This window comes from Vidua macroura, chromosome 1, assembly GCF_024509145.1.
Source record: "Vidua macroura isolate BioBank_ID:100142 chromosome 1, ASM2450914v1, whole genome shotgun sequence".
Lineage (NCBI taxonomy): Eukaryota > Metazoa > Chordata > Aves > Passeriformes > Viduidae > Vidua > Vidua macroura.
The window spans coordinates 78,386,803-78,413,881 of record NC_071571.1 but is presented as its reverse complement, the minus strand read 5'-3'; the positions used below and the strand labels follow the sequence as shown (position 1 = coordinate 78,413,881).

Sequence of the window (27,079 nt, the reverse complement as noted above, 5' to 3'; positions counted from 1 at the left end):
GACACATACTTTCATGTTTTGTTTTGGCTTTTGCTTAATGTTGCAATTTTTCTGAAACCTTGTTGTGAAATGCAAATAAAAAATAGTTCATAACACATATGTAAGGGAGCCCTGTTAGTTGCAGAATACATCAAGCTGGTCCAGCCTTTGGTATTGAACTACAGTTTGTAGAGTCCCTCATAGAGGCACTAATCTCAGGTGTTAAAATGCAGTGTGGCCGAGGTCAGGAGTCATTCAGACGTGCAACAGTAGCTCAGGGAAAAATATATGGCTGGCCCAAACAGTGAGCAAATGCTATTGTATCCCTTAAAGATCTTGCCCATAAGTTATCATTTGGAAAACTACTATTGGAGAATTAAAACTTTGCTACAAAACATTAGCCACTTACCAGCAACAACAGCCCCAGCAGCCCCAGCAAAGAACATTTCTGAGATAGCTTCAGATTTGCATTATTTATCTTATTATTGGTTATAACAATTTAACATTGATTTTTAAATAATATATTTTAAAAATATCAGAAAAAGTTTAAATCAGTTGCAACTAATACTTAAAAGAGATATTTTTTCTTACATTAGTTTTTTACAAGTTCTCATTATTCTATATTTGCATTTATTTGCCGTTTTCAGAACATTATTTTTACTTTAATAAGCATTTAATAAGAGATATTCAGTTGACAGACCTACTTGGATTTTCCAGTGTCTCAATAAGAGCACTGAAGAACACTAGGCAATCATTAGATAAGAGGGAAGGTCCTTGCACACACAATTGTTCTAAAGACAGGAAATAGGATCTCTTCTGTGAATTGTATATTACATAAGGAGAGAAAGCCACATTGATTTCCTGCTTATGCTGGGCCACTTGCTGATCAGTGTAATAATAAATGTCTTTTTATAAGGAGTATGATTATCAAGCCCCTAAATCTACTTATGATATTGACTTGTTTAAAGAAGAAAAGAGGAAGGGCTGACATTAAAGACCTTGCAATACTCAGTAGACAGACAATACAAAGAGAAATGAAATTCATTATACATAGACATAAGGTCTTCACACACATGATGGTGATCTCTGAAATGACTATTACTTTTTATGATATTGGTGTTATGGCAGACATAGTTTCCATGATTACTAGTGGTTAAAAAGCAATGTCATTCTTAGAAATTGCTATGAAAGTACTAAAGATCAAAGTGGAGATCTTCATATACTATGAACCATTAAATATTATAAAAATTTTAAACCACTGTATGCCTGCATCTTGAATCTTGATTCTGTCTCAAGGTGAATAGAGAGGAATTAGAGAAAGTTTAAAAGAGGAAAAGATGAATTATCAAAAGTCTGAAAGGGCTTTATCACCAACTGCCCCAGTTAGGTAGGATTGACTCAGTCTGGACAAGAGACAGCTAAGGGACAATGTGCTAAGGATTTATGCATGTCACGCCAATAATAAATAGAGATCTACTGCACTCCCTCTTTCTCTCCCAAGAGAACTGGTAAATATTGATTGAAGACAGTATGGAAAGATTAAAAAAAAAAAGGTCTTACTGAAGCATGCAATTAAACTACAAAATTTCTAGGTGCATGACGTAGCAGATAACAAAAATTTATGCTTGTTGTAGGAAAAGTTAGACAGTTCATATGAGATGGTTATTAAAGGATTATAAAAAAACACACAAACCACATTTAGATCAGGAAATGACCTGCAAATGATCTGATACTAGGGAAGAATTTGTAGTAAGTGTCATACATACTTGCCATTTTCTTATACTGTGCTTTAGGTGCCAGTTTTTGGCTACTGGTGAAGATAACTTTGATCAGGCTACAGTCGGATGATGTATGGCATTTTTATAGTCTCAGCTTTAAAAACAGAAATATGTCACTGTGCATTTGTATACACTCTTTTTAAGGATTTGATGAAAATAATGTTATTACTAGTAATATATTCCTCAGGAAAGATATGAGCTCATAATTGAAATATACAACTTGTGCAATAATGCAAAACAAGCACAGTATTGTGGGTAAAACTCAGTCTATGCAGAAAAGGAAAAGCACTTTGCAAAACTGTCAAACCCTGGGCTGCAATGACATGCATCAATCAGAGGAGCAGTGGCTGGAGTATGATTCAGCTATTCAGTCACAGTTCTGGCCCTCCCCATCCTCATAGTTGTGAAAAACACATTCAAGATCTTTTTCGTAATGACCCTTTATAGACAAGGGCAAGCAACGAGCAAAGAGTGAGGATGTGAGCCATGGTCACCAGCCACTTCAGTGAGCTGCATTTGAGACATTGCTACTACGTGGCACTTGGATAAGAGATGTTAAATCTGCTTTATTCACTTTGTTCAGGATAGTGGCTTGTCAAATTCTATCCCTTATCTGACAGGATTAAAGTTTTACCTGTCTTTACAGAAGATAGCTTGAGTATTTTTTTTTGCAGCAACAAGAAAGAGATATTGAGCAAGTGCCAAAATTGTTTCATACAATTAAAATTTCAATCAAATACAAAATGCTAAAGTGAAATCAGAAAGATTTATGACATGTTTGAAATTTCTGACATATGTGACATTAACAAAGCAATTGTTCTTTATCACTGGAAGAAATATAGCTGTGAGAGTTACCTGACCAGGCTTTGTATTTTCACAGACAACTACATCATAATCTCTGGCAAGCTCGGGAGGATTGTCATTGACATCCAGGATTCTAACACCAACTGGAACATGGCTCACTAGCCCAGGATTGTCTGCAAAACACACAGGATGGTATTAAGCCTTTGAAAATACTCAATATTGCATGTCATCCTCAATTTAAAAGTGGTTTATTAACACAATAACTAGATGAAATCTGGATGCAGCTACATAAATTTAGGTAACAACATACTTAAACATGTTTGTTGTGCTTCATTAACTGTTTTGAAAAAATAGCAATTAAAAAGAGTGGGAAGTATGGCATGAGTCTTAAATCAAATACAAGCTACTCTGGAAATGAAGTGGGAGGAAGCTGCTGGACTTATCACACTGCATGCTAAAAAGTGATCAATTTCTTGGTAATGAATGTGAAACTGTCATCACAGTATTGAATTAAATCTAATAAAAATATTAAAGCATTTTTATTTTTCACAGTTCCTTAAAGGGTTTAGAAAATAAAATGCAAATATAATAATAAACCACATAGGTATATATAAACTTTTCCCAAGCTTGAGTTCTATTTCTTACAAATTACTATGGCACTTCACACAGTAGTTAGTGAGTGTGGCTTTAGCAGAAGAAAAGAAAGAAAGTTTAGCAGAAGCGAGTCTGGTTTTTGCACAAAGAAAACAATATTTAAGTACCAATGCCTTAGGCTATGATCTGTACTTTCATGACAGCTCACCCCTTAAAAAAGCACAATAAATAGTATCCTTTCAAAAAGAATACACTTTCCATGAGAAAATGGAAAGAAAACCACCACCTCATAATTTCTTTCATTCCGTAACACCCTTGTTCTTGCTTCTAAATACTAAGGTAATTTTATTTTGTTGAAAGAATTATGTATTTAAACTTTTTATGATTATCTAATACATGCCTTCTGAAGTCCATACAGGTATCAATCAGTTAGATGATAAACTTCATCTTACATTCACCAACGAGATGCGACTATCAGTAGAAGACAGTAAAGTCAATCTTTCAAATAGAATAAAATGGAAAAAAGGGGTATTACAGATTGACATTTTAAAAGTTCATATGTGTGTTCATGAGAAGGAAAAAAACAAAAAAAGAGAAAGAAACATTAGTAGTCCAAGCTTCATTCATGATGAAACTTCATTCACCATGGCTATTTTGATCATCATTCATCTCTACCATGTTTCTGCTTAAAAAAAAAGGGTCATTTGTAAAATGTCTTACATTTGTCACACCTTTAATGGTCTCTGCTCAGAATTCTGGAAAGCATTGACTAGACACATACTTGGCTTTAAAACCACCACCACCATCACTATGTAGGCTCACAATGAAAGAATATTTGAGAATATTGAAGTTTATTTGACATATGGAGAGATCTCCCTTTTTCTGTTTTCACATGGGATACCAGCCAAAGGATCTAGGTCTTAGAAGTTCCCTCAGATTTTTCACATTCACTTTTTAACATGTGTGTGTTCACACAATTCTAATACTTTTGAAACTTAATCAATAATCCTCATAAAATGTTAGTAGAAAGGAGATAAAAAAGTCAACAGAAGACTTAACTAACAGAGGAATGCTATTCCCAATTACCACTAGCATTAGAAGTTAGAAGAACATGCTCAGAAGACATTTATAGGTTTGCAAATTCCATTATCTTGCTGAAATTTTCCTTTACTGTTTTTTTCAGCTTTACCCTGAATCTATAAATCTCTTTATAAGAGGTTAACAGAGACAAACTGGACTATCTCAACTGTGTTTATGCAAGAATGAGGCTCTCTATTGCCATCTAAAAAACACCTTTAGCAGTAAATTTTGAGGAAAGTTAAAATGCTAGGGATATATAAGAGAGGGAAGAATTACACTTGGCTGTCCACTAAGTATTTGAGAGAAGGGAGCCATTTCTTTATCTTTACTGTTTTTTTCTGAAGGAGACAATCTTGTCTCCAGGAGAACATTTGCAGTATGAATATTAATATAAAAAGATGTTTGTTCCTTTTCTGAAGGTAAGTCAAAAGATTGTGCAGAACAGCACAGGCAGTATAGATTTAACATTACTTACTGCTCACTTAAATGTAGCTTACAACTCATTTTGGTAAAGTCCTCTGCTAATGTAATCAGACAATGAAATTTAAAAATCCTGTAATTACAATTACATAATATGATATCTATGGCTTAAAGAAACTTTGGTTTTGAGACTTTGTTGGGGAGCCTTTGTTGAACATAATTTGTGAGGTATGTGAACTAGAAAGTGGTATTCATAAAAGGAAGGACACAATACACACAAAGAGAGAGCACATAAAGCTTAATAAGGAGCTAGAAGGAGAGATTACTGTAAAGGGTTAAAGATTATTAAAGTAATTTTTGACAAGATTCATAAACTATAATGAAGAATTTGAACATCTTAATACTACAGAAAACCTGGAAGAGTTTTAGCAAGAAGACAACAGAAGTCGTGATTATCAGATAATCATAGGATCACTGAAAAATCTTAGTTGAAAGGGACTTCTGGAGGTCATTCATCCAGTTTCCAGCTCAAAGCAGGGCCATCTTCAAAGGTATGAGGGGGCATAAAACATCTAAGAGAATGCAGAGAAAGCAGAGAGAGCACAGGGTAGTGGGTACCACAGATAAAGGACTGCTCTGTAGGCCTGGTATATAGTTACTGGGGAAGAAAAAAATCAAACTTTTTAGTCCAGTGCATGACAGGAATACTTTTGTTTCAGTACAGTGCTGCAGACCTCTTTGCCCCACCTTGAATGTGTCCTCTTGTATGCCTGTCACTACTACCCAGAGCTACTCAGTTAGTTAGATTTGTAGTAGTTTTACAGATATTTTATGGAGATTCAGAAAGTTTGCCTTTATTTCTTTTGCAGCTGTTTTACAGTATGAAGAATTTATAAATACCTCATCAATTCAAAAGAGCTCTTTATGCACAAGATAATATTAGTAACTCTCTGGAAGCTGGTACCTCATGGAATCACTGACATTTGCACGCAAATTTCCATACCGACAGGCTACTCACTACAAAATGCTAATGGTACAGTATTAACACCATTTACCAAAACAGTCTTGAACAGTGTGCATGTAATCTAAATTTGCATGTGAGGTGACAGAACAATTTATACTGGGGGAAGAGAATGAGAAGGAATTGAAGGAAATATGTTTTCTTTCTTTTTTTTTTAAGTTTTGATTTTGAGAATCATCATATACTTCAGTCTTTTTTGAGAATACTATTCACCTGCAATCTACAAACCAATCTAATAACTGGCACTTTTAACAGTACATTTTTCTTAATAAGACAAATTTCTTGCAGCAGTATGGCAGATTTCATGTGACATACATTTCAGGCCTGTGCATCACAAAATATTCCTATGTCCTATAAACATTATGCCTCAAGAGTATATTTTTCAAAGTGAATGCTCTCTGTTTTTAGAGGGGCAACTGAAACAGAAACACGGCTCTGTTTCACCTATGCTAGGGACTTACTTTCTTATGCTTGAGAATTTTCCCAGAATAAATAGTTCTTCCAGAATACTAAACATCTGTAAAGTAAATCAATTTTATTATCCAGATCCTCATATTCAGATCCTCCATTGGCAAGTCCACTCTAAATATTCAGAAGACCAAATTAACAGCCAATGTGAAGCCTTAAATCTTCTATTAGTTTCTGTAGGTAAACGTTAAAACCCCTATTTAGGAAGAAAGATTTTTAATACAGTTACTGATGTCTGAGTTTCTTTTCACACTAACAAAATTCCCATAGACTTCATAAAAAAATATTCTATCTGAATGATTTTCAGAATGGAAGTCCTGATATCAACAATCTTTTGTGGGTTTGTTTATTTGCTTTTTGCTTGTTTTGTTTTCTTATTTTTAAATTTTTTTAATAAATTAGCTAACTGTAGACTTGTTCATAACTGTTTACTATATAAGCCCATTTGACATCTTTTCAATACCTTACAATGCAAACCATTACTTAGGAAATTCAACTAGCTCTCTATACCATTACTTTTTAAAGAGAAGTACAAAGGATTCTTCACATTTCTCTAATAAAGATTAGTTTTAACACATTAGAAAAATAAACATAGATATGGGATGGATAAAATATGCTACCAAAAAAAAAAAGCCTAAGTGATGGAAGAATGTCCAATATGCAAGTGACAGTGGCAAAATTAATAAAATACTGGGTTTAATTCAGGATGATGTATATACGATAAACTAAATTTTCTGTCAAGGAGAAAATTATGCTCTTCATTCTAAGGAAGTGGGTACTTCTAAATAATGTTACCTGAAGATGGATAGCAAATTATTTTTTTTTCTTGTAGCAAAATTTAACTTTTTACTGATAAATATGAAGCTGAAAGCACTGCTCACTTCTCTTGTATCACAACAGTAGTGATAGCAGTAGCAACTACAGAAGCAATAGTAATAATCATAGCATTTCAGTAGACCAAAAACATTTAGAGTTTTCAAGCTGGAAACCCTCTCTTGCCTTAATGCAAGCAAAATTCTCACAGACGATGTTGGCATTGCCTGATTAGAGCAGGGCACCACAAAACATACTGGTTCTGTGGCTGAAAACGCCCATTTTGAGATTTCTGTCACAAAGCTTCAAAGGGGAAGTAAATGCTATATGATTCCAAACTCTATCTCTTCTCTAGGTCCCCACCTTGGTAGCTAAGAAGAGCCATGCCCTACCCCACTTTCAGATGATAATGTAGGAATATCTTCATCATTGTTTTTCCCAAAGAAACAGGAGAAGAATATCCAGCATGCCTAGAAGCCAGTGACTAAACCAATATAAACAGGGAATAAGCATTGAAATTGGAATTAGAAGCTTAATTTCTTGGACAGGATGGAGACCTAACTGCCTTTCAACAACTGTTAGATTTTTTAAATAGCTTTTTTGTAGGCTTTCTGTATTGCATCGGCAAGCACATTTAAAAGAACAGCAGATGCTGCTACATCCACATGATTTTTTAACACTTCCAGAAATTGCTATTCCACTGCTTCTCTGGGCAGCTTGTTCCAATGCCTGACCACCCTGTCAAGGAAGAAATTTTTCCTAATATCAAGATAGACTCTCCCCTGGTACAACTTTAAACCATTTCCTCTTGTCCTCTCACTTGTTACTTGGTAGAAGAGGCCAACTCCCACCTTGCTGGAACCTCCTCTCAGGCAGTGGTAGAGAGGAATAACATTTTCCCTGAGACTCCTTTTCTCCTGGCTAAATGGTTGGCTTCAATGATCCTAGTAGTCTTTTCCAACCTTAATGATTTTATGATGCTATCAATTCATATTGTTGTGATGCAATTGTAGGCAGCTTGCCAAGGCTGAAAGTAAACTGGGTATCATTGGTAAGTTTGGATTGGGTACCAGTACTGTGTCCAGCTCTTACCAGTTAAAAAAATAGCAGATATCCAGGTCATTGTCTCTACACCATGACCAATACAGTCTCAAAACTCACACCCTGTAGATTTGTTTTACAATCTACTTTAATCTCTTTCAGATTTAGGGAAATACTTTTGTGGCAGATTCTGTTTCCTGGAAAAATAAAATAAATGTTACCAATACCAAAACTCTTTCTGAAACTAAACTAGCAAGCACACTGTGAGGTCAAAGATAAAGAATTAATGTGATTTTTTATTCCTTGGTGAAGTCAGGGTTTATGGTAAGAATTTTATTTCTATTTCTGTAATGTACCTATAGAGATAATCATAAATATAGAAAATAATATGAAAGACAGTATTTCCCTCAAATGATATATTAAAAAATAGTGAATTTCATTCTTTATTCTCTATTACTACAAAAATTTCTAGTTTTGAAGAAAAAACTGACACTGAAAATCACTATGAGGACATTTTATATTTCTTGTAAGAAAAAATTCATTTCAAATTAAAACTGAGGCAAGACTCTGGCAACAAAATCACTGGTGTTAAACAATCATCCTGATGTCCACCAGATACAAATGGTTAGGAGTTTATAAAACTACAACAGTATTTTGTTCTGATTTAGGTTATTTTCTTGAAGATATTGTAAAGGAAACTTTTTCTAAAAGCTGATTATTTGACACAAGCTATTAGAGTTATTCTTGGTTATGTGGAAAAATTTAAAATGAGAAAATAAATTGACACAAATTCTTGTTCTTTTCTTTTAGTGTTGTATGCCAGGAAGCTATTCCTCCAAAGACTTATTTCCTACAGGCAATAAATATTTTTCTTTTATGTGTTTCAAAATGAACAAAAAATAATTGTGTATTTTTGTCTTTTGATTTCACTTTTTGTAAAATAAATCAGCTTGCCTCTTCATAGAATTAACAGAAATACTATGTATACTTTATATCTCCCCTCTAGCTTCAGTTATCCTTCTCCATATGACAGCCTCATGTAGTGGTATGAGGAGTAATATATTTTAATACCCTACCCAAATCTTAGTAATTTCTTTTCTCAACTATAAAATGTGAAAAAGAACTGTCAAATTCTTCTCATAACTTGCTGTTTAATGATGGTAATACGGGTTGCAATATCCCTGTGATTCTAAAGAACAGATATAACCACACCTCACTATAACAATACACTTTATCTGTTTATCTGATGTAATTACAGGAGTTTCATTATTCAGCATCTCAGGGGTTTTTATATTTCACTGTTGCATATTATTATGTAACTGCATGCTTCTGTTATTGTTTTTACCAAGACTTATTAAAAAACTACTTATGTTATAATTAGAAAAGGCACTTTAGTGTTTTTTTATTTTAAGTCTTGTAAAATGACTGTTCCAAACATTTATTCAGGTGGCTTATCCCAAATTTTTGCATATTTAAATTCTGAGCAGGGTTTGTGGCACTCTATTAAAATGTGTCTAAAAGTTATTTCTTGGAGTGGTTTTTTACAATGACTTTTTCCTGGTATCCTTTCCATAGCACATAGGGTATTGCATAATTTGCCAATGAAGTACTGCTCTAACTCAACACTTCAGTATTTTTTCCCTTGAAGTTCATAAGGAATACATATGGCAAAGAAAATACAGAAGATGTATAAACAATGACAAATAAATTTGTTTGGTTGGGTTTTTTTTTTTTCCAATATCTGATTTTTTTAACACCTTGGAGATTTTTTTTTTTTTTTTTTTTTTTTTGTTTTTTTTTGTTTTTCTGTAAAATCAACTGCATATTGATGCCTCTTCAGTAGTTTGATTTCTAATCCATTACAGTTGCAAAGCTCTGTATATACAGGTTCCTTTAAAGTGGTCATTTTTTACTGTCTCTTGATAGGATTTCATTAAGTCTGGGGGATCTGAAAGAACCTAGCATGAAGCACCATTATTTCAATTCTCCTGTTCTATACAGCCTCTCCACAACTTTACATATTAGGAACTCTTTATTGACCCTTCAATCACAAGTTTTTGCACCCATTGCATTCAAGTTGGTCCTTTAAGCAAATAGTGGAAAATGGTCTGATTTTCCATTTTTGGCCACTGCAGAGCATTTTGGAGACAATCAGGAGCACCACAGCTTGATCCCCAAACTGCTGATGATCTAATAAACCCAGAAATCCATTCTACACACTGACATGATAACCAGTTGCATAAGAGAAATATGTGAAAACTTCCCTTTAAAATCTTTAAAATATTAGCACTTATCTTGCTTTTAAAAAAATCACATTTCTAATTAGAAGCACAGTTGTTATCCATCTAAATGTCCAGTATTTTATGAACTCCAATAACCTTTTGATGTTAACATCACCTGAAAAACATATCAAGAAGCTGGTCTGCTCTCTTTTCTTCTTTTATGGTCTCCTCCATGTCAACAATACAGTTCCCAGTATCAAAAAATCACAGAATCATTGCTTTTGAAGGTGCTTCCATAGATCTGCAAGTCCAACTCCTTTGCTCAAAGCTGGATCTACAGTGTACATTGCTCTGGGCCATTCTAATTGGGCTCTGAATGTCTCCAAGACAGAGAATCCACAACCTCTCAATGTAACCTGTTCTAATTTTTAATCAATCTCACAGTCAAACCATTTTTCTTATTTGGTTTAAATTGAATTTTCTCTACTTCAATTTGTGCACATTGCCTCCTGTCATTATACCGGATACTACTCAGATGAGTCTTTCCTGATGTTGATCATCTTTAGTCACCTCTTAGACTCCCCCTAACAGTTATTTAAACAGACTGATAAGCTCCTTCTGAGCCATCACATCTCCAGGCTGAACAATCCCAGCTTTTTCAGCCTCTCCTCATGTGAGAGATACTCCAGTCTTCATGATTTCATGCCCCTGCACTGGACTTAGTCCAGTATGTTCATGTCTCTTTTGTACTGAGGAGCCCACATCTGGGAGTATTCCTCATATAGATAGCCTCACCAGGGGTGTATAAAGGGTGCTCTCAGCCTGACAACAGGTTTTCTCACCCAGTGCAGAATGGTGTTGGCCTCCTTTGCCACAAGAGCACATCACTAGCTCACACCCAGCTTTCATCCACCAGGATCTCCACCATGTCCTTCTGCTATTCACCTGCCAGTTGGCGCTGCATGTGAACTGGATTATTCCTCTCCAAGTCCTGGACTTTGCATTTCCTGTTATTAAATCCCTCTTCATGATTTAATTTTCCTCTTATTAAATGTCTCGTCATTTCCTGTTCACCCATTTCTCTAGCCTGTTGAGATATTTCTAGTTTTCAACATGACAGTCTGATGTATCAGCCATTGCTCCAGTTTTGTGCCATTTGCAAAGAGTGAGAGTGGCTGAGAATGTACTGTTCCACATACCAAATCATTAAGAAAGAGAGTATTGTATCCTGCAGAAGCCACCGGGAGTACTTCCTAGTGACTGGACTCCAGCTGCTATTTAGGCTGCTGATTACAGCCTTTTGAACCTTCCATTCCAGACAATTTTCCATCCACTTCACTTTTCATTTATCTAGCCCGTTCTTCTATGTGTCTTGTTCCTGCATGAATCTCTCAATCTTCCTTAAGTCTTACCAGCTAGGGAGGTAATTTTGGAATTTGAATCACTTCCTATCATTGAGTGCTATCATTATAATGAATTCTAATTGACAGATTCTATGCTAGTCCTTAAATTAGCCTTAAATTTTTCCACTTCCAGAGGGACAGATTGTATTCTTGGTATTACTATGCTATGACTGTATTTCTTTCCTCTAAATCAGTCTTTCATGTGTTATAAAACATTGTGCATTTGCTCTGTACTTTCCTATTCTCATTACTCTTGTCAAAGACTTGTTTAAAAACCTTTACTCAAATCAAAGAAATTATATCTTCTCCCCTTTTCAAATAGACTTTTGTAATTTTTTTTCAAAGAATTCTAAGTCAATTAAATTGTAGTAATTCTATGTGAGTCTGTATTTTAAAGTATTACTACTACTGTTAGTATGACTACTCCTTCCCCCTGCCCCAGATTTAGTCTCTAGATCCTTCAACATAAACTACAGCACTACTTTATCATCTTATTTCCTAATACCACAAAGAGATTTCGGCTAGCACCAGTACTGAAACAATCAAAGTAAATGCTTCTGGACACGAAAGTTCCACTCTTCCTCCCTGTATGCTGCTGTTTAAGAACAATACATGTTAAAGAAAGAAAAGGATTGCCCATCCATTTTAAAAAGTAAGAGCACAAACAGAAAAAACCTGTGGATTATTACATCAGCATTACTTCCACAGAGCAAAGTGATAGGACTTCCTCAGATTTCAGAGAGGACATTTGAACAATGCAGACAGTATATATTACATACAAAGATGAAAAGTGAAAGTAAATACCTCATGAAAGTTTCCGAAAGAATAAGGTTGAAGCATCACAATCAGCATATAACACATTTGGGGGTAGAAATATAATGTTGATTCTAAATTTCATTTATGTAAAATAAGCCTTTTTGTAACCTTATTGTAAGGTTACAAATAGTGGCCAAAAGGATGATAGGTAGAAACTGACTTCTATTAGTGAAATGTAGCACAAAGTGAAGAGAGGAAAACACTTAAAGAAACTGACTACAATCAACACTTTATACTCAGAGAGCACTTCTTGTTGTTGTAGGAATAAAATATTTATGGGCCTTGCAGGTTCTGCTGTGTTCTTGGTCAAGCAAATGGTGTCAGAAACTGCAAATGCCTTCTACTACGTCAGATAAATTTGAGGACTACTACCCCCACAGCTAAATAACACTTTTGTCATAGCCTTTGACTGATACTATGTCTTTAGTCTTAGTTCTGCAATATCTTGTGCTTGAACTTGAAAGCAAAAGACGTAAGACTAGAAATGGGATCTATAGCACTTAAAGGAAGAGCTTTGGCCATAGACAGAATATGCTTCTTGCTCCACCAAAAATTCAATTATTAAGTTCACAATGGATTTAGAAGAGAACAGTGTTGTAATTTCCAAATTACTGCAAATAACAAAATGGTTGAGGAAGTAGACACAAGGAAAGGCTGTCTGTCATTTAGGCTGCCTGTCAGTCTGTCTGCCATCCATCTCTTCCTCACTACTATCTCTTCCTTTTTTCATAAATGAATTGTTTTTCCAACTGACACTATGGATTTACTTCTTTTTCCAACCTCAGCTTTAATGGTAGCAAAGGCAGTGCAAGGGACAAAAAAAATCAGATTTGTGTTTTCCTGTAAAAAATTTGCACCTGAAACAGAGACTTCTAAGCAGAGTATCTAAAAATTTAAAAAAAACCCAAATCAAAAAAAAAAAAAAAAATAGAAACCCCCCCCCCAAAAAAAACAACCAAAAAAGGAATATAATTCTTATAATTTATTCCATTCTGTTTTAGTTATAAGCATAATCCTCCCTCTTCATACTATTCTCAGCACGATGCATGTACCAGCACTCTTTTGATTATGTGAAACAAATAATGAGAAGAAAGCTATGTTTAAGTTTTATGCTATTGAGATTTCCTTCTGGAAAATAATTACATTTCAATGGTTTTCAAAAAAGGACTCGTGAATACTCCTTTTTTTCAGTGTCCCAGTGTAGCTTTTAAACCTTTTTTTTTAATTAACAGTATGCACCTGTTTATGATTAAGGTTTAATTATATTTTATTTCCTACTGAATTCAGTTTCATGAACTGAAATGACATTCTATATATGTCAACACTGTCAAGCACACAGGAGTGTTAGTGTTTACTTTTTCAAGGAGCTAAACATAAAATTCTAGATCCTATTATTTACTATAGGAAAGTACTTAGCTCAAAATATCAATTTAGTTGTGAATATAGGTACAATAATAAGAAACAATTTGTTGTCTTTATGAAACACATTTATGCTGTATATTTTGTAGCATATGCTAGTGCTGTAGTGGCAGAACAGATTAAATTTTAACCAAGAGATGAAACAGATGAAAGCAGACCAGGCTCAATAATGTCAGTGGAACCTGTTAGAGGTAAAACCTGCATTTTATAATTAAAAAAAAAAAAAAAAAAGGAAAATGAATATATATAAATGCATTTCACAGTTTTGATCACTGAAAGAAGGTATCGTAAAGGCTTAGGAGGATTGAATCTATCAACCCAGGATGGGACTTTTTCTTTCTTCACTTGCCTTGTTGAGTTTTTTAAATTAAAAACTTCGACTGTGGAAAAATAAAGACCCTGCAATAAAAAAGGTTAACTGAAAAGTTCTTTAAACTGTCCTTGCCTCAAGTAAAAACATTTGTCTCAGACTCCTCAGTCTGATGGCTTATCTGAGGCAATGGAGATTCATCAAAGTTAGATGACTTTCAAATGCACAGGTAAATATTTATTGTATCTTGGCAATTTGCTTATTAAAAGGCCAGAAACACAATCAGAAACTACTAGGCATCAATGCTAATAAATTAGCATGGGCATATAATTAGCATGCAATTCGCTAAAATAGTTGATAGTAGATACAAGAAGGAAAGATTTATTTCTCAGACAGTACTAAATAGTGTTAACTTGTAAGACACATGAATTGTGAAACACAAATGGGACAAGCTGTTGATTTTAGGAGATTGAATACTTAGAAATGTTTCTGGGTAAGTTGGCAGCCTTCTGTCCCATGCAGAGAAATGTGGCATATTTACACAGGTGGACTCACATAGGCATGTGATTTTGTTTAATTGTTCTGTGGAGTTAGAGTATTCACAAACAAAGAAAATTCTCCTTTATCTGGACTAGATAAAAACCCACTGGTGTTAAAAAGAACATAACATATTAAGGTAGTCTTAAAATCTGAGAGTGATTATTTTCCTTTCTAATTTTATTTTTCATACTATGTGCCAAATAAATTATTTACCTATCTCAGAAGCAGCCACTGTGATGTTGTACCACGGTGTCTCCTCTCTGTCAAAGATCTTGGCAGTCTTAATGGTTCCAGTACTAGCATCAATGGTGAAATACCTATCTTCTTCTGCATTATGATCAATGAAATATCTATGAAGAAATAAAACAATAAATATATATTTGTTGTAGTATATATATAATCCAAAGTAACAGAAAGCTATATAAGAATATTACTTTCAAGCTTTTAAAATCACAGACACTTTAAAAAACAACCTGAAAAAAATCTATAATTTGGAGAAACCCAAAGTAACACCGTATTTAATTTCTATCATAATGTTTTATTTCTTTTGGAATATAACACTATTTCCACCATGAGTCACAAAGTTATAAATTGCTAACAGGTGGTATTTTGCACAGCAGTATACAACACTTTCAAAGGTAAGATATGCCTGTACTTTGACTAAAAATCATGAAATGGAAAAGCAGAAAAGAAAGCAGAAACTAAGATATTATTATTTGGCTTATTTGCCTGTCACTGCAAAGCAGTGTGATCAGCCTTGGTTCCTGTTTTGAAGCACACCTCTCTAACATTAACTTGATGATAAGGTGACACATAAGTCATTTGGAACATCACCATTACAGCGCATCAGAAACATCTGGTTCCCAGAGCAGCCATTGACACTACTCTAGAAGCAAAGCTAAACTTCCCTGCTTTACTCTCTTGGCTTCTGGGCACTTTGCCTAGCAGGGAAACTAAAAGCCTTGAAATGGGTAATGGAAGCAGAGGGAAAGAGCACAAAAGAAGAGATTGACAAGACTTTTCTCATAGCTGGAATTATTTACAATGGCTTTTAGCAAATGAAGCAATTACAGAACCCTTCCAAGCCTTCTTGACTAGCTCCAGAAAAAAAGGAAAACAAAGGAAAAATATTCTTTTTATATACCATAACTACTTTTCCTGATAATTTGTCATCCCTGCTTTCATTCTGTGAAATTCCATATATATTTAATATATGGAAGGCATATAAAGATCAAAATGATTTATTTGTCCCATCCAATTGCTGTTATTTTTACATCCCAAGAATGTAATTCTTAGCTAATAAAAAGAGTGGCACACATAAAAGTTGCCAAGCACAAAACAATTAAAAATAAGTTTTATTTCTCTCACAATGTATTTATTTATACCAGTTGTGTAAATAAAAACAAATAACTTTGTTGTGTAAACTTAAAACAAATATTTAGTTGAATGATATATTAAAGACAGAGATGATGTGAAAAAGTAAAAGAAAGCAAGTACTTAGAAGGGAAAGCAGAAATCTGAATGAGTCACCTTAACTGGTCAAAGGATTGAACACTCAGTGGAAAAGCCAAATAGGGTTTGGTGACTTAGGGTTGATCTTCCTTACTGGAGAGAACCTGAACCCCCCTCTGCCACCTACAAGAAGTATTTACATTTGCCTTACAGTATGTTAACTTGCCCTTTGGAACTCCAGATTTTCTTACCATGCCTCAAGTATTTTCAGCAGCTAAAGAACAATAGTTCAGTCACTGGAAATCAAAGCAGCCAAAGCTAGGATAGAATATCCTTCTTTTTGCCTGTTCTCCATCTTTCCTTTCAACATCATGAAAAGTGAAAGCCCTGCTGCATGACTGTTGGAGTTGTTGGAGAGACAGCAGACCTCAATTCCTACCCATTTTATGTTTTTCTGGAGCAAGGACTGTACTTACTGTTTCCCATAAGATAAGTCAGAAACTCTTGTGCAGTTCATTATTACCAACATTTGAGAATACCTTGTTCCAAAATACACCAGAAGTACCCAATAGTACGTTGGATGTGCAAGATGGCAGCTCAAGTTGCTTTAAACAAGTGGACTAAGAAGATCTTGATTATGTAGGTGATGGGGAAAATTTTAAGAGTTTAAGTTAGGAAATTTTTTTTCAAAGGACATTATTCAGTGTGTTGCTAACTGAATGGAAAAAAAACCCAAGAAACAAAACAGTGATGTTGCCAGAAAAAGAACTAAAAAGCTAGTGAATTTATATACAGTGGTCATTGTAGACACACTTCTGAAAGTTGCTGTGGTTCTCCATGCTTGGTAAATTCAGGAGAGGAATTAAAAGAAAACTCCTGATGAACTTTCATCAGTCACTGATCATGAAAAATTGGATGGTGCAGACATCCAAAGAAATTTATTTTGCTTTGAGGAATATTGGAATCATCTGAGGACACGTCACAAAAAATAACTAGAAGGTTAAAAGAGAAAGTGTGGAAAGCATAATTGTCCTGCAGTTTTCTTGGAGACCTTTTACTGGTAGAGCTTACAATCAGCTATGCAATGATAAAATTTAATTACTTCTCTCTTAGTATAGCTTTGTTTTTCTTGACTCTAGGAGTTAAGACAAGGATTATTTATTGGAAAAAAAAATCAAATATTCTTTCCTGACCTGTGCTTATAGAATATGTGCACTGCAAATCCAAATCAGTTTATAATACAAGAGTCTTGTCCCTGCAAACATTAATTACTCTGGACACTGTTTGCTTATTATCAACATCAGGCACAGTGACTATTCTGTTAGTCATTATTGTGCTGACCCCAGAGCCATAAAAATAAGGCTATGTATTATTCCTAGGCAGTAGCTTAAAAATAGACAGAATTTCATATTGAGCTTCAATGAGGAAAAAATTTAAAGCAACAATTCTTAGCTGCTATTGTGTATATATGACTTATAACAAACATTACCTCTTCCTCTGAGCAAATAAAAAGGAAAATATCTGTCCCAAAAATGAAGCTTGTGTAGAAAAACTGATGTTTGATTTTCTGATGAATTGTGATAATCTAACAATTCATTTTCATAAACGTATTGTAAAAGATGGTCTTTTTTATTTTTAATATGAACATCTTTTTCTAAATCAGTTATTTAAGCGTGTTCTACAGAAACTCAAATCTCTGTTTAAATAATTTAGGATTGGATGAATAACTTCAATTGTATTTTCTGTGTCATTAATCAAAACAAAATATTCCTGTGGTAATTCATTGTACTAACACTTCTACTTCCAATTTTGGTAGAATAATGAATTTTTTTTTCTAATTTATCCACAGTTGTACTTTCCTTTCATGTGCTAACTTTTGCATACAGTTTGAAATATTCACAGATTGACAATTCTTTTCTTCATCAATTAATAAATAAGGGGATGGTACTTTCTTAGGTTTTCTCATGATTAAAATGTTCAGTTCTCCTCCATTACTACAGATTCTTCCTTAAAACTGCTTTGTGCATCACATCTAAAGTAGCCATTTGCACTCCCCTGTTCCCCAATTTCCATTAATGTGTCAGTAAAAGAAGTTACAGAAGATATTCCCACACAGTAGAAAACCTAGGAATACTAGTTCTGCTTTAAAAATATTTTGTAAAATAACTCTCTTGGTAGAGCAACTCATTTTTGTTACATAAGAGGACATTTAGAACAAGTTTCAATATTTTTACAAAATGCTGAACAATTTAGACCTTTATAAATATTAGTCACTCATTTATCTACATGTTGAGAATAGAGACTAGATATATCCATAAATAGAGCACATTCTTGAGCCAAGGATGCTTTACTTAAGCTTCTGAATTTGCTTCATCTGATTAAAAAAATTACTTTCAACTGGATAATAGTGGCAACAGTCATTCCCTTCTGCTCCTACCCTTCCTTCCACATCTCCTGATCTGCTTTCCAATGCTTTTTTAGACCACAAAAAAATGTAGTGCAAGTTTTGAATTTCAAAGAGTGATTTCAAAAGAGATTTTTCACCTTAACTCAGTTGATGGTTTCTGCTCACTTAGAATACATTAATTCAAAAATTAATTTAAAATATCCATTTGAGATATTTATTTATAAACATTTACTCATTACAATGCCATGTGACTTAGCATGCTTATAATCACTGCACATTAAATCTGCACATCAGAGCTGCATGGCACATGTTAATAAAAAGACTTAATAACAAGACATTGCTAGATTTACAGGTCTCCAAAAACTGTTTAAAATGCAAACCAGCAGCAGAAACCAATCTGAAAGAAACTTCATTAAAAAGAATCATGAATATAGAAAACTTAATAGTCACACTATCTGAAGATAATCTGAAGGAAATTAAATACCAAAACTGCATCCTGGCTAACATTGGCAAATGCAACATGTGCCACATTTTTATTAGGTAGTCTCAGTGAATGGAAGTGCATTCCAAGCTTCATCCAATCCTTCTGACCAAAGCAAGCCACTGGCTCTTCTGGCTTCATTCCTCACTTCTTGCCTTTTAGTGAAGCAGTGAGTCAGTGATGACAGATATTCCTCCATTTTTGCTGAAAACTAAAAGCATTTGCATCAATAAGGAAATAAAAAGAAAAATATATGAATGATGACCCTTGGGCAGAAGGTCACTATGGAACATACAAATCTGCTTTCAGTATCCAACCTGTCAGATTCTAATAATACAAAGACTGCTTAAAATGGAGAAAAAATTCAAAAGTGCTAAAGTAGTTTAGAAATATTAATTATTTCCAAACCTTTTAGGAGGGCTTCTGAAACTAAAAGGCATAAGCATTTTCAGAATCTCTCTACCTAAATTATTGTCTTAGTATTAACACCAGTCTATCACTGGATAGATAACTGGCATAGGTTGTTACTGTTCTTGTATGGCTCTATCTAGTTACTGTGTTTAAAGGACAAACTGTGAGTTTGAACTTTTAAAATAGTTTTGAGATTTTAAGTTGTTTTGTTCTTTTTTTTAATCCAATCTTTAACTTCTTTTCATTATGTTTTTTTTTTTTTTTTTAATTTATTACCCTATTTATCAACTGCAAAAATGAACTCTGTTACATATTTCTACCTTGGCTGCAAATCTCATATTGATAATAAACTTCCAAAGATAAACTTCAGCCAGATATGAATTCAAAGATCACAGTACTTCCTTGGACTTTTGAGATATAGGCAAATAGCCAGTTCTCAAATAACAAGTGAAGCTGCTTACAAAGAATTACTAAAAAAAGTCCATGGGAATGGAACAGAACCTTGTCCAACCAATTATATCTTTAAAGACTTATCAGTTAAAAGTCAAATGCCATTATAAGGAAACCTTTTCAGTTAAATATTTAAGCAAGAAACTTTACCAGAAAGAGATAAAGTACAGAAATTTTTATTTCATTTTATAAAATGTCTTAGAAAAGGAAGAGTAAGCAACTTCATAGAGTGAGAAAAGGAGATACATCATGACAAAGACTGAGAGAACCAACCAGTTGACACTCTGTGTGTTTCACCAGCTGGAGAACAACAAGAAGTGGCCCATGCTGGGACATAACTTCAATACGTGCCTTTTATCTTCTCTCTGCCTCCTGACAGCAGCACTCATGAGCCTGGGAACCAGCAACAAAGCCTTGAACCCAAATGAGGTGGTGGGGAGACATTCTGTTGCCGTGACTATCTTGTACTTCAGTATCTCCATTCCAGGGCCAATTTATTTCCCCATAGTTCAAACAAATTTAGCCAGGAGAGAAAAGCAATTGTGAAATATGAGTCAGAAGTCATGCCAATCAGCAGGCAACCAATTTTCTCCCAGCAGCATGTCTGGTACATTAAGGAGACATTTGATGTTCCAGAGCTTCTTGGCTCTCCTGCTACTGAGAACTGCAACCTTCAACTGTGCTTTCCAGGTGTGAAAATTGAATACATTAGAAGATAGCTTGAATAAGGTATTCCCTCTGTTTACTGTTCCTTTGCTTTCTTTTCAAACAGACACAGCATAACTTTGAGAAAGGTACTGTTCCTCTCACAGTATTTAAAGGAAGTTGATTCAATATGCTGTTCCTGCTGAGTTCTCTCTGGTGCTGGCTGCCAGCTGACATACACCAGCTGATCAACAGTACCTTGTTTTTCCCATACAGGACTCCTGGCTCACCTCTCCTACTGAAATCTCAGCACAGCCAGAGTGGCAATGTTCCATGTCCCAGTCCTAAAGATGTGAGTTGCAGGATCCCAGGGGACACAGGGGAATTCACAGCAGTGAACCACTGTCTCCCAGGAAAGTCTCTGAGAGGCATCCACTGCTGGTTTGAATTTTATGCAGAGGTCAGCTTCCTGCTCCAGTTCTCATTCCCATCCTCTAGGACACTGCTCACCTTGGACACAAGAAATTTGGAACATTGCTCATTTGAAGGCAATAAGTCTTTTCTAGACACTCATCATTTATAGCTGGCAGTTTCTGTCTGCATGTGTTAATCACTGATCATTTTTCCAGCTAGTTCTACCAGCCACTGTAGGCTAAGAACAGGCCACACCCTTCAAGGCATAATTCAGAATTCAAAGCAAGATAAAGATTTGTCTTCTTTTCTTGATTTTATGAATTTCTTCAGAGAATTATGACTGTCCAAAAGCATTTCAAGTAGATATGTTGATGGCAAAACTATACCTTATTGTATCCAAATTACTTGTTATTCAAAGAGATTAACATTCAGATGCTGATAAGAAATAAGGTGCAGTCAGTGTGCATTCAGTGTTACATGAGAAACACTATTATTTTGCCCTACAAACTAGCTACAGCTACAGCTACTTCTCTACATCTACACCTACTTTTCTACCTACCAGCTAAAAAATGGTATTTTACTTACATACTATCTTTTTTTTCTCTACATATTATACACCAAAACAAATAAAACCAAGATTGATAGATTTATGCCTATTTATTGCAGTTGCATGACCCTATCGATGACTACACTCTAGAGATATTCATGTATGAAGGCTGACTCTAAAACCATAAAAGACTGTTGATACTTGAGACATTTTGAAATCAGTAGAAATTATAGAAACATAAAGATAATATTCTGGCATGAAAAATCAGTCGTGGTCAAAAAGTTCATCTGTCACTGTTTCCTTTCTCAGCTCTCAGGGAGGGATGGAGGTGGTTCTGGTTGTTGTGGGATTCTGACCACTATCCTGAGCTGGATTCTTCCTTATCAGAAGAGCTGTCACAATATCTTACCAGTTCCTGCTCAAGGACATGGACGTATTTGTTACTGGGAGACCTAGGACACATAATTTGACAAGAATCAAAACTAATTTGAAGCCTCAGGGAACAAAACAGCAACAGACCTCTCACCTCAACACTATAAAGAAAGGTTTTAAAATGTTTTCTCACTGTGAAGTCAGATGGAGAATTAGTGAAGAAATTGAAGAAAAATTCCCATCTCTCTCCAGCCATTCAAAAGAGGGTGCTCTTTTTCTGTCTCAGTTTACTGACAGTTGTAGAGAGGGTACTGGAGGATTATGATGGTGTTGTGCTTTGAGGTCTCCTTTGAGGAGGGCAGATTTCTGCCTTTGTCTCCACCAGCACAGGCCTGTCAGGATCTGGAAAATCTTACATGCTCCTCCATGGGCATATGAGGGAGGGATGGTCACGCTACATGATGGCACTGATCTCAGCAAGCTGCCCTAAGTACAGCCAACACAGAGTCATAGACTCATTTAATCATAGCCTGGGTTGGAAGGGACCTTGGATATCATCTAGTTCCAACCCCTCTGACATGGGCAGTGAGACCTTCCCCTATACCAGATTGCTCAGAGCCCCATCCAACCAGGCCTTACACATTTCCAGGTATGTGGCATCCACAACTTCTCTGGGCAACCTTTTTCAATTCTTACCACCCTCATAGTGGAGAATTTTTTGCTAATATCTAAGCTAAACCAACTCTCTTTCAGTTTGAAGCCATTCCCTCTTGTCCTGTCACTACATGCTCTTGTATATAGTTCCTCTCCATCTTTCGTGTAGGCTCCCTTCAGGTACTGGGAAGCTGCAATTATGTCACCTCAAACAGTCCAACAGTCCACTCATCCAATCCATCTCTTCCCAGTTTAGAGAAAATTATGTTGTGGGGGACTGTGTCAAAGGCTTTACAGAAGTCCAGATAAATGACATCTGTAACCCTTCCCTTGTCCACTAATGCAGTCACTCAATCAAGGCCACTAGACTGGTCAAAGACTTGTCCTTAGGGAAGCTGTGCTGGCTGTACACAGGACAGCAGGAATCAAACCGATTTTATTTCTCTTATATGACATTCAAAGAGCAAGTAAGGCAAATGAAAATAACTAGGAGAAGGGACTTCTGTATTTTCCACAAGGGAACAATCTTATCCTTTCTCCCTACTGAGAGTATGGATGAGTAGCATAGAAACTGAATTGATCTCAGAGAATGGGGGAAGAGGCGGGGGAACCTTAAAAATATAATTTAATTTTCAGCCCCTTCCTGTGATCATTTCATGCAGTTGTCTTGCACCTCCCTTCAATTTGAATCACAAGTTAAGGTTTTATTCTATGTCTAGCAAATTTAAACTTTACAATAGAAAAGAAGTACAAAACCTGATTTTTTCCCCAATACTTTGCCTTTAAGACTTTGAGAAATAATTATAGGAAAACATAAAACTTATGGGTTATGCTTTTTCATCTACATATAAGCATACCTCTTAAAATACTGCTTACTGAAAATTAAGATTACTTTCTAAAGGCTGATGACAAAAAGTATTCACTTTCAGATGAATCTAAAAGATGAGTATCTTTTACAATCAATGCAGCAAAAGTTAAAATAAGTTTCTCTACCTAATATAGGAATTGAAAGCAAAATTCCTACACCATATTAATTGTTATAATCATATGCACCTGTAATTAATGAATTTTTTATTATTCTTTCTGAAAGAAGGAAAGAGAAGTTTGTCAGTTTAAATCAAAATAGGAGAAAGGAACTATGAATTTATTACAGCCTCTACATACCAGGTGTGGTGTTGGAAAGCAAGTTGTTGTACTCATTAATATATACATGTATTATAACCATTATGATATATCATCCATTTTAAGGCAACAACATAAGACCATTAGAAAAGCGGGAAGCAGGGTCATGGCTGAGATTGTACTCTTGTTCTTCACCAACTTAGCACAAAATTAAAAGTCAATTTTTAGGACAAAATAATTTTTTAAAAATTAAAATTAATTTTTAGCAGAAAAAAAAAGAAAAAAATAAATAAAAAAACAAATCAAAACCAAAGCAACAGGGTTTTTTTCTGACTTCTGTTTCTTATAGCTGATCAATCCTTGTGAATAAAATACATTATAGCAAGACATACAACAGCCTGATTAGGGTCCAACAGAAAATTTACTTGAGTTCCAAAGTATTAATATAACAAATCAGTCTTCCAAGGACTAAAAAAAAAAATACAAAGTTGTTTTTAGCCAAGCAATTTATACCTTCTGAAAAGGGAAGATGCTTATCTTTCTTATCATTTGACAGCACTGTCACAGCTAGAGTCCTGATCAGGACCTGTAACCCATTCACCAGAAGTTTTCTTTTAGATACCAGGAAAAGAAAAATTCTTCCCAGAAATGTAAACAACCTAAGTTAAACATAATAAGTGGGTGTAAAAAAATTACTAGAGGGGGCAGAGGTCCTATCATTAATGCTCAAAACAATGATTTACCTCCTGTATCACTGCATGACAAAGTAGCACTCAAAGGAGTGATCTGATGCTATTGTATTTCTACAATGGGATGTCTTATTTCTCAAACACTTAACTCTTAAGTGTATTAGGTTAACAAAGGTTTTTGTTATCAAACTGGGAAGTTATTCTGAGGGGACTGGTCTATGTCATCAAACTAATTTCACTATTATGTCAGAGCTGCAGAAAGCATCATGGTCTTAAAACTACATCTTAGCTCTTTTCTGAATCACTGCCTTGGAGGTGGCTTGGGGAACAGCTGCAGCATTATGTTTCTGAAAAACATTCCACTGGCAACAGAGCAGAGACAGTTGGAAAGCTCCAAGGATCATGTGGAGTATGAGCTGTGCCCGGGTGGACTCACCACCCAATGATGACCACCTACAGGAGGATGTCAGGGTTTCAAGAGACTCTGCCCTGCCCTGAGGCAGCACTAACAGCCGGGTTCCTTGCCAATTAAAAGCTGTTTACACCCCTAATCTCCATGCAGGTCTTCTGTGTATGATATCAGAAAGAAAAAAAAGATAATTTCTAAGTAGATATACAGAGATTTAAAATGAATAATGGACAAAGAAAGAAATGTAATTAGAGCATTTAATAGTCATGCTCTCTTCTGTATTGTGTGGGAAGATACTTTTCAAGATCCACTTGTACATCAGATATTATTATAAGACATGACTTAACGCTGACCTTTTCAAGCAACAAAAGATATGAGTATGGAAGCAGAATACTTGATACAAAGCAATGAAAGGGGATTAGTTTCTCGTATATCTTCCAACAGGGCAGTAATACCTGTGAATGAATGACAAATAAGGATGTTTTCTGTTGATTTAGAAAATAATTTTTTTAGGTAAATTTTTAAGTGATTTTCAAACTACTCAAAACCTCTTTATATTTAAAACTAATATATGATGAAGTTTTAATATATTTATTTTTTATGCTTTCTATTATATCTTGCTTTTTATGTTTCAGTAGAATAATAATCTTATTCTAAAGCATAGCATTTTAAAAAGTTTCCCTGAAAATGCATTTCTATCTTTTTAAAGAGAAAACATCAATCAACTTGAAAAGAAAAATCCTTTCGAACAGTCCAAATTGCCAATCAGATAAATACTGAATAAAAAGACCCCACAGCTATTAGCTACATTTGTTATTACAGAGGTTGTTCTGCTGGGGTCTAAAGACTAAAACACTAGTACAAGCACTGGCAAAAAGACAATGCCTTCTGAAGACTGCTCAGCTCAGGAACAAGATGAAATCACTGTGATGAAATTGCAGTGAGGAAATAAGGACAAAACCCACATTGTCCACCCTCTACTGATAGCAGTAGATGCTGCTATTTATTTTTGTGTTCAGTTCAAATAGCTTAAAAAGATTTCAACACTGTTAATTATCTTAACTACACTTCCAACCATTTTTCTGTATACAAGATTTGTTTCTGCCATCAAAATAAACTGTTACTTAATTGGGCAGTGAACAAATCACAGCACTGGATCTCTTTTAGCAGCTGAATAGCAAAGTGATATGGTTTCAACTATGTGTGCTTAAATGCTTAATCAATCTCATACACAGCAGCAAGTGTCCTCATAAAGTGGAAAGGATGCACAAGTGGATTAGGAAAGACTGATAAGCAAATCGTTGCTCTGAATCTTGTCCTGTAGCCTTACAGTATTTAGAGATGTATCTGAGCCATTTGGATAAGAAGTGCTGTTCTGTTACTCCCCTGTTACACAGAGATCAGCAGGTCAAGTCCTATCAGTACCTATCTTCCCTGGAGATTGTGGCCTCTGCTTTCTACAAAAGTTACACTGAATCTTCTTAATTACATTTTTATAATCATTATTTTAATTTTCAATTAGCTAGGAATTGTGGGAAAACAAAGAAGAGATGTGACTTCATTACTTCTGACTGTCTTTCAGACTCTTCAGGGTTTCAGACAAGCAGTGGAGACATTTCCCGCAGCACAAAAGGCCATAAGTGCACTGCATGAACACTTCTGAGAAATACAGCCACCTCTGAGCAGCTCCTTTGCTCTTCGCTCTCGAGTGGAGCATGGGGCAGGACCCTTCCTTCAAGTGGAGCAGCAGCTCAGCCCATGTAGTCTGTCCCACTTCTCAGGTCACACCTCTTCCAACCTATAGTTTCCCAAGCTGCAGCCAGATCTTGAAACAATACAAAGCCCTTCTGTAGTACATCAGTGTTTCTGTGTGAAGTTGAGGTAAGGGAGGAGGGATTGGAGCTGTCCATTCTCAGATCAGCATTTCTGCTCCAGCAGCAGGAAGCTCAAGGAAAACTTGAGGGCACAACAACCCAGCCTGATGTCTGTTTAGGGTCCCACTCAGCAAGATATTAGTTCAGGTCTTAGAGAATCAGCACCTCCGTAAAAAGCCCACACTCTCACAAATGACAATCACTGTCAGTTCCACCAAGATGGATAAAGCCTGGCTAGAGGGTGGACCTGGTTACAATATAATGCCAAGGATATTTGAGCTGCCACTGCCTTTGCCAAACCCCACCAACATGTAACTGAGTGAGATCAGTTCAGATCTTCATGGTTTGGTATGTTATGTTTTCACTATATATTTTTCTCCTTTGAGACATAGAGATATGGAAGGAACAACTCAAAAGTATATCTCAATTGAGGGAAAAACATGA

At 35.2% G+C, this 27,079-nt stretch overlaps 1 protein-coding gene across 2 annotated transcripts in view; it reads right to left on the bottom strand.

Annotated features, from left to right (window-relative positions):
• The window catches only part of CDH18 (cadherin 18), a 160,238-nt gene that overhangs the window by 17,649 nt on the left and 115,510 nt on the right, over nt 1–27,079 (bottom strand). For both annotated transcript variants that reach the window (XM_053973873.1, XM_053973881.1), the window contains exons 7-8: nt 14,922–15,058; nt 2,613–2,734 (exon numbers count right to left, since the gene is read on the bottom strand). In XM_053973873.1, the coding sequence (XP_053829848.1) occupies nt 2,613–2,734; nt 14,922–15,058 (259 nt within the window). The remainder of the gene's footprint in view (nt 1–2,612; nt 2,735–14,921; nt 15,059–27,079) is intronic.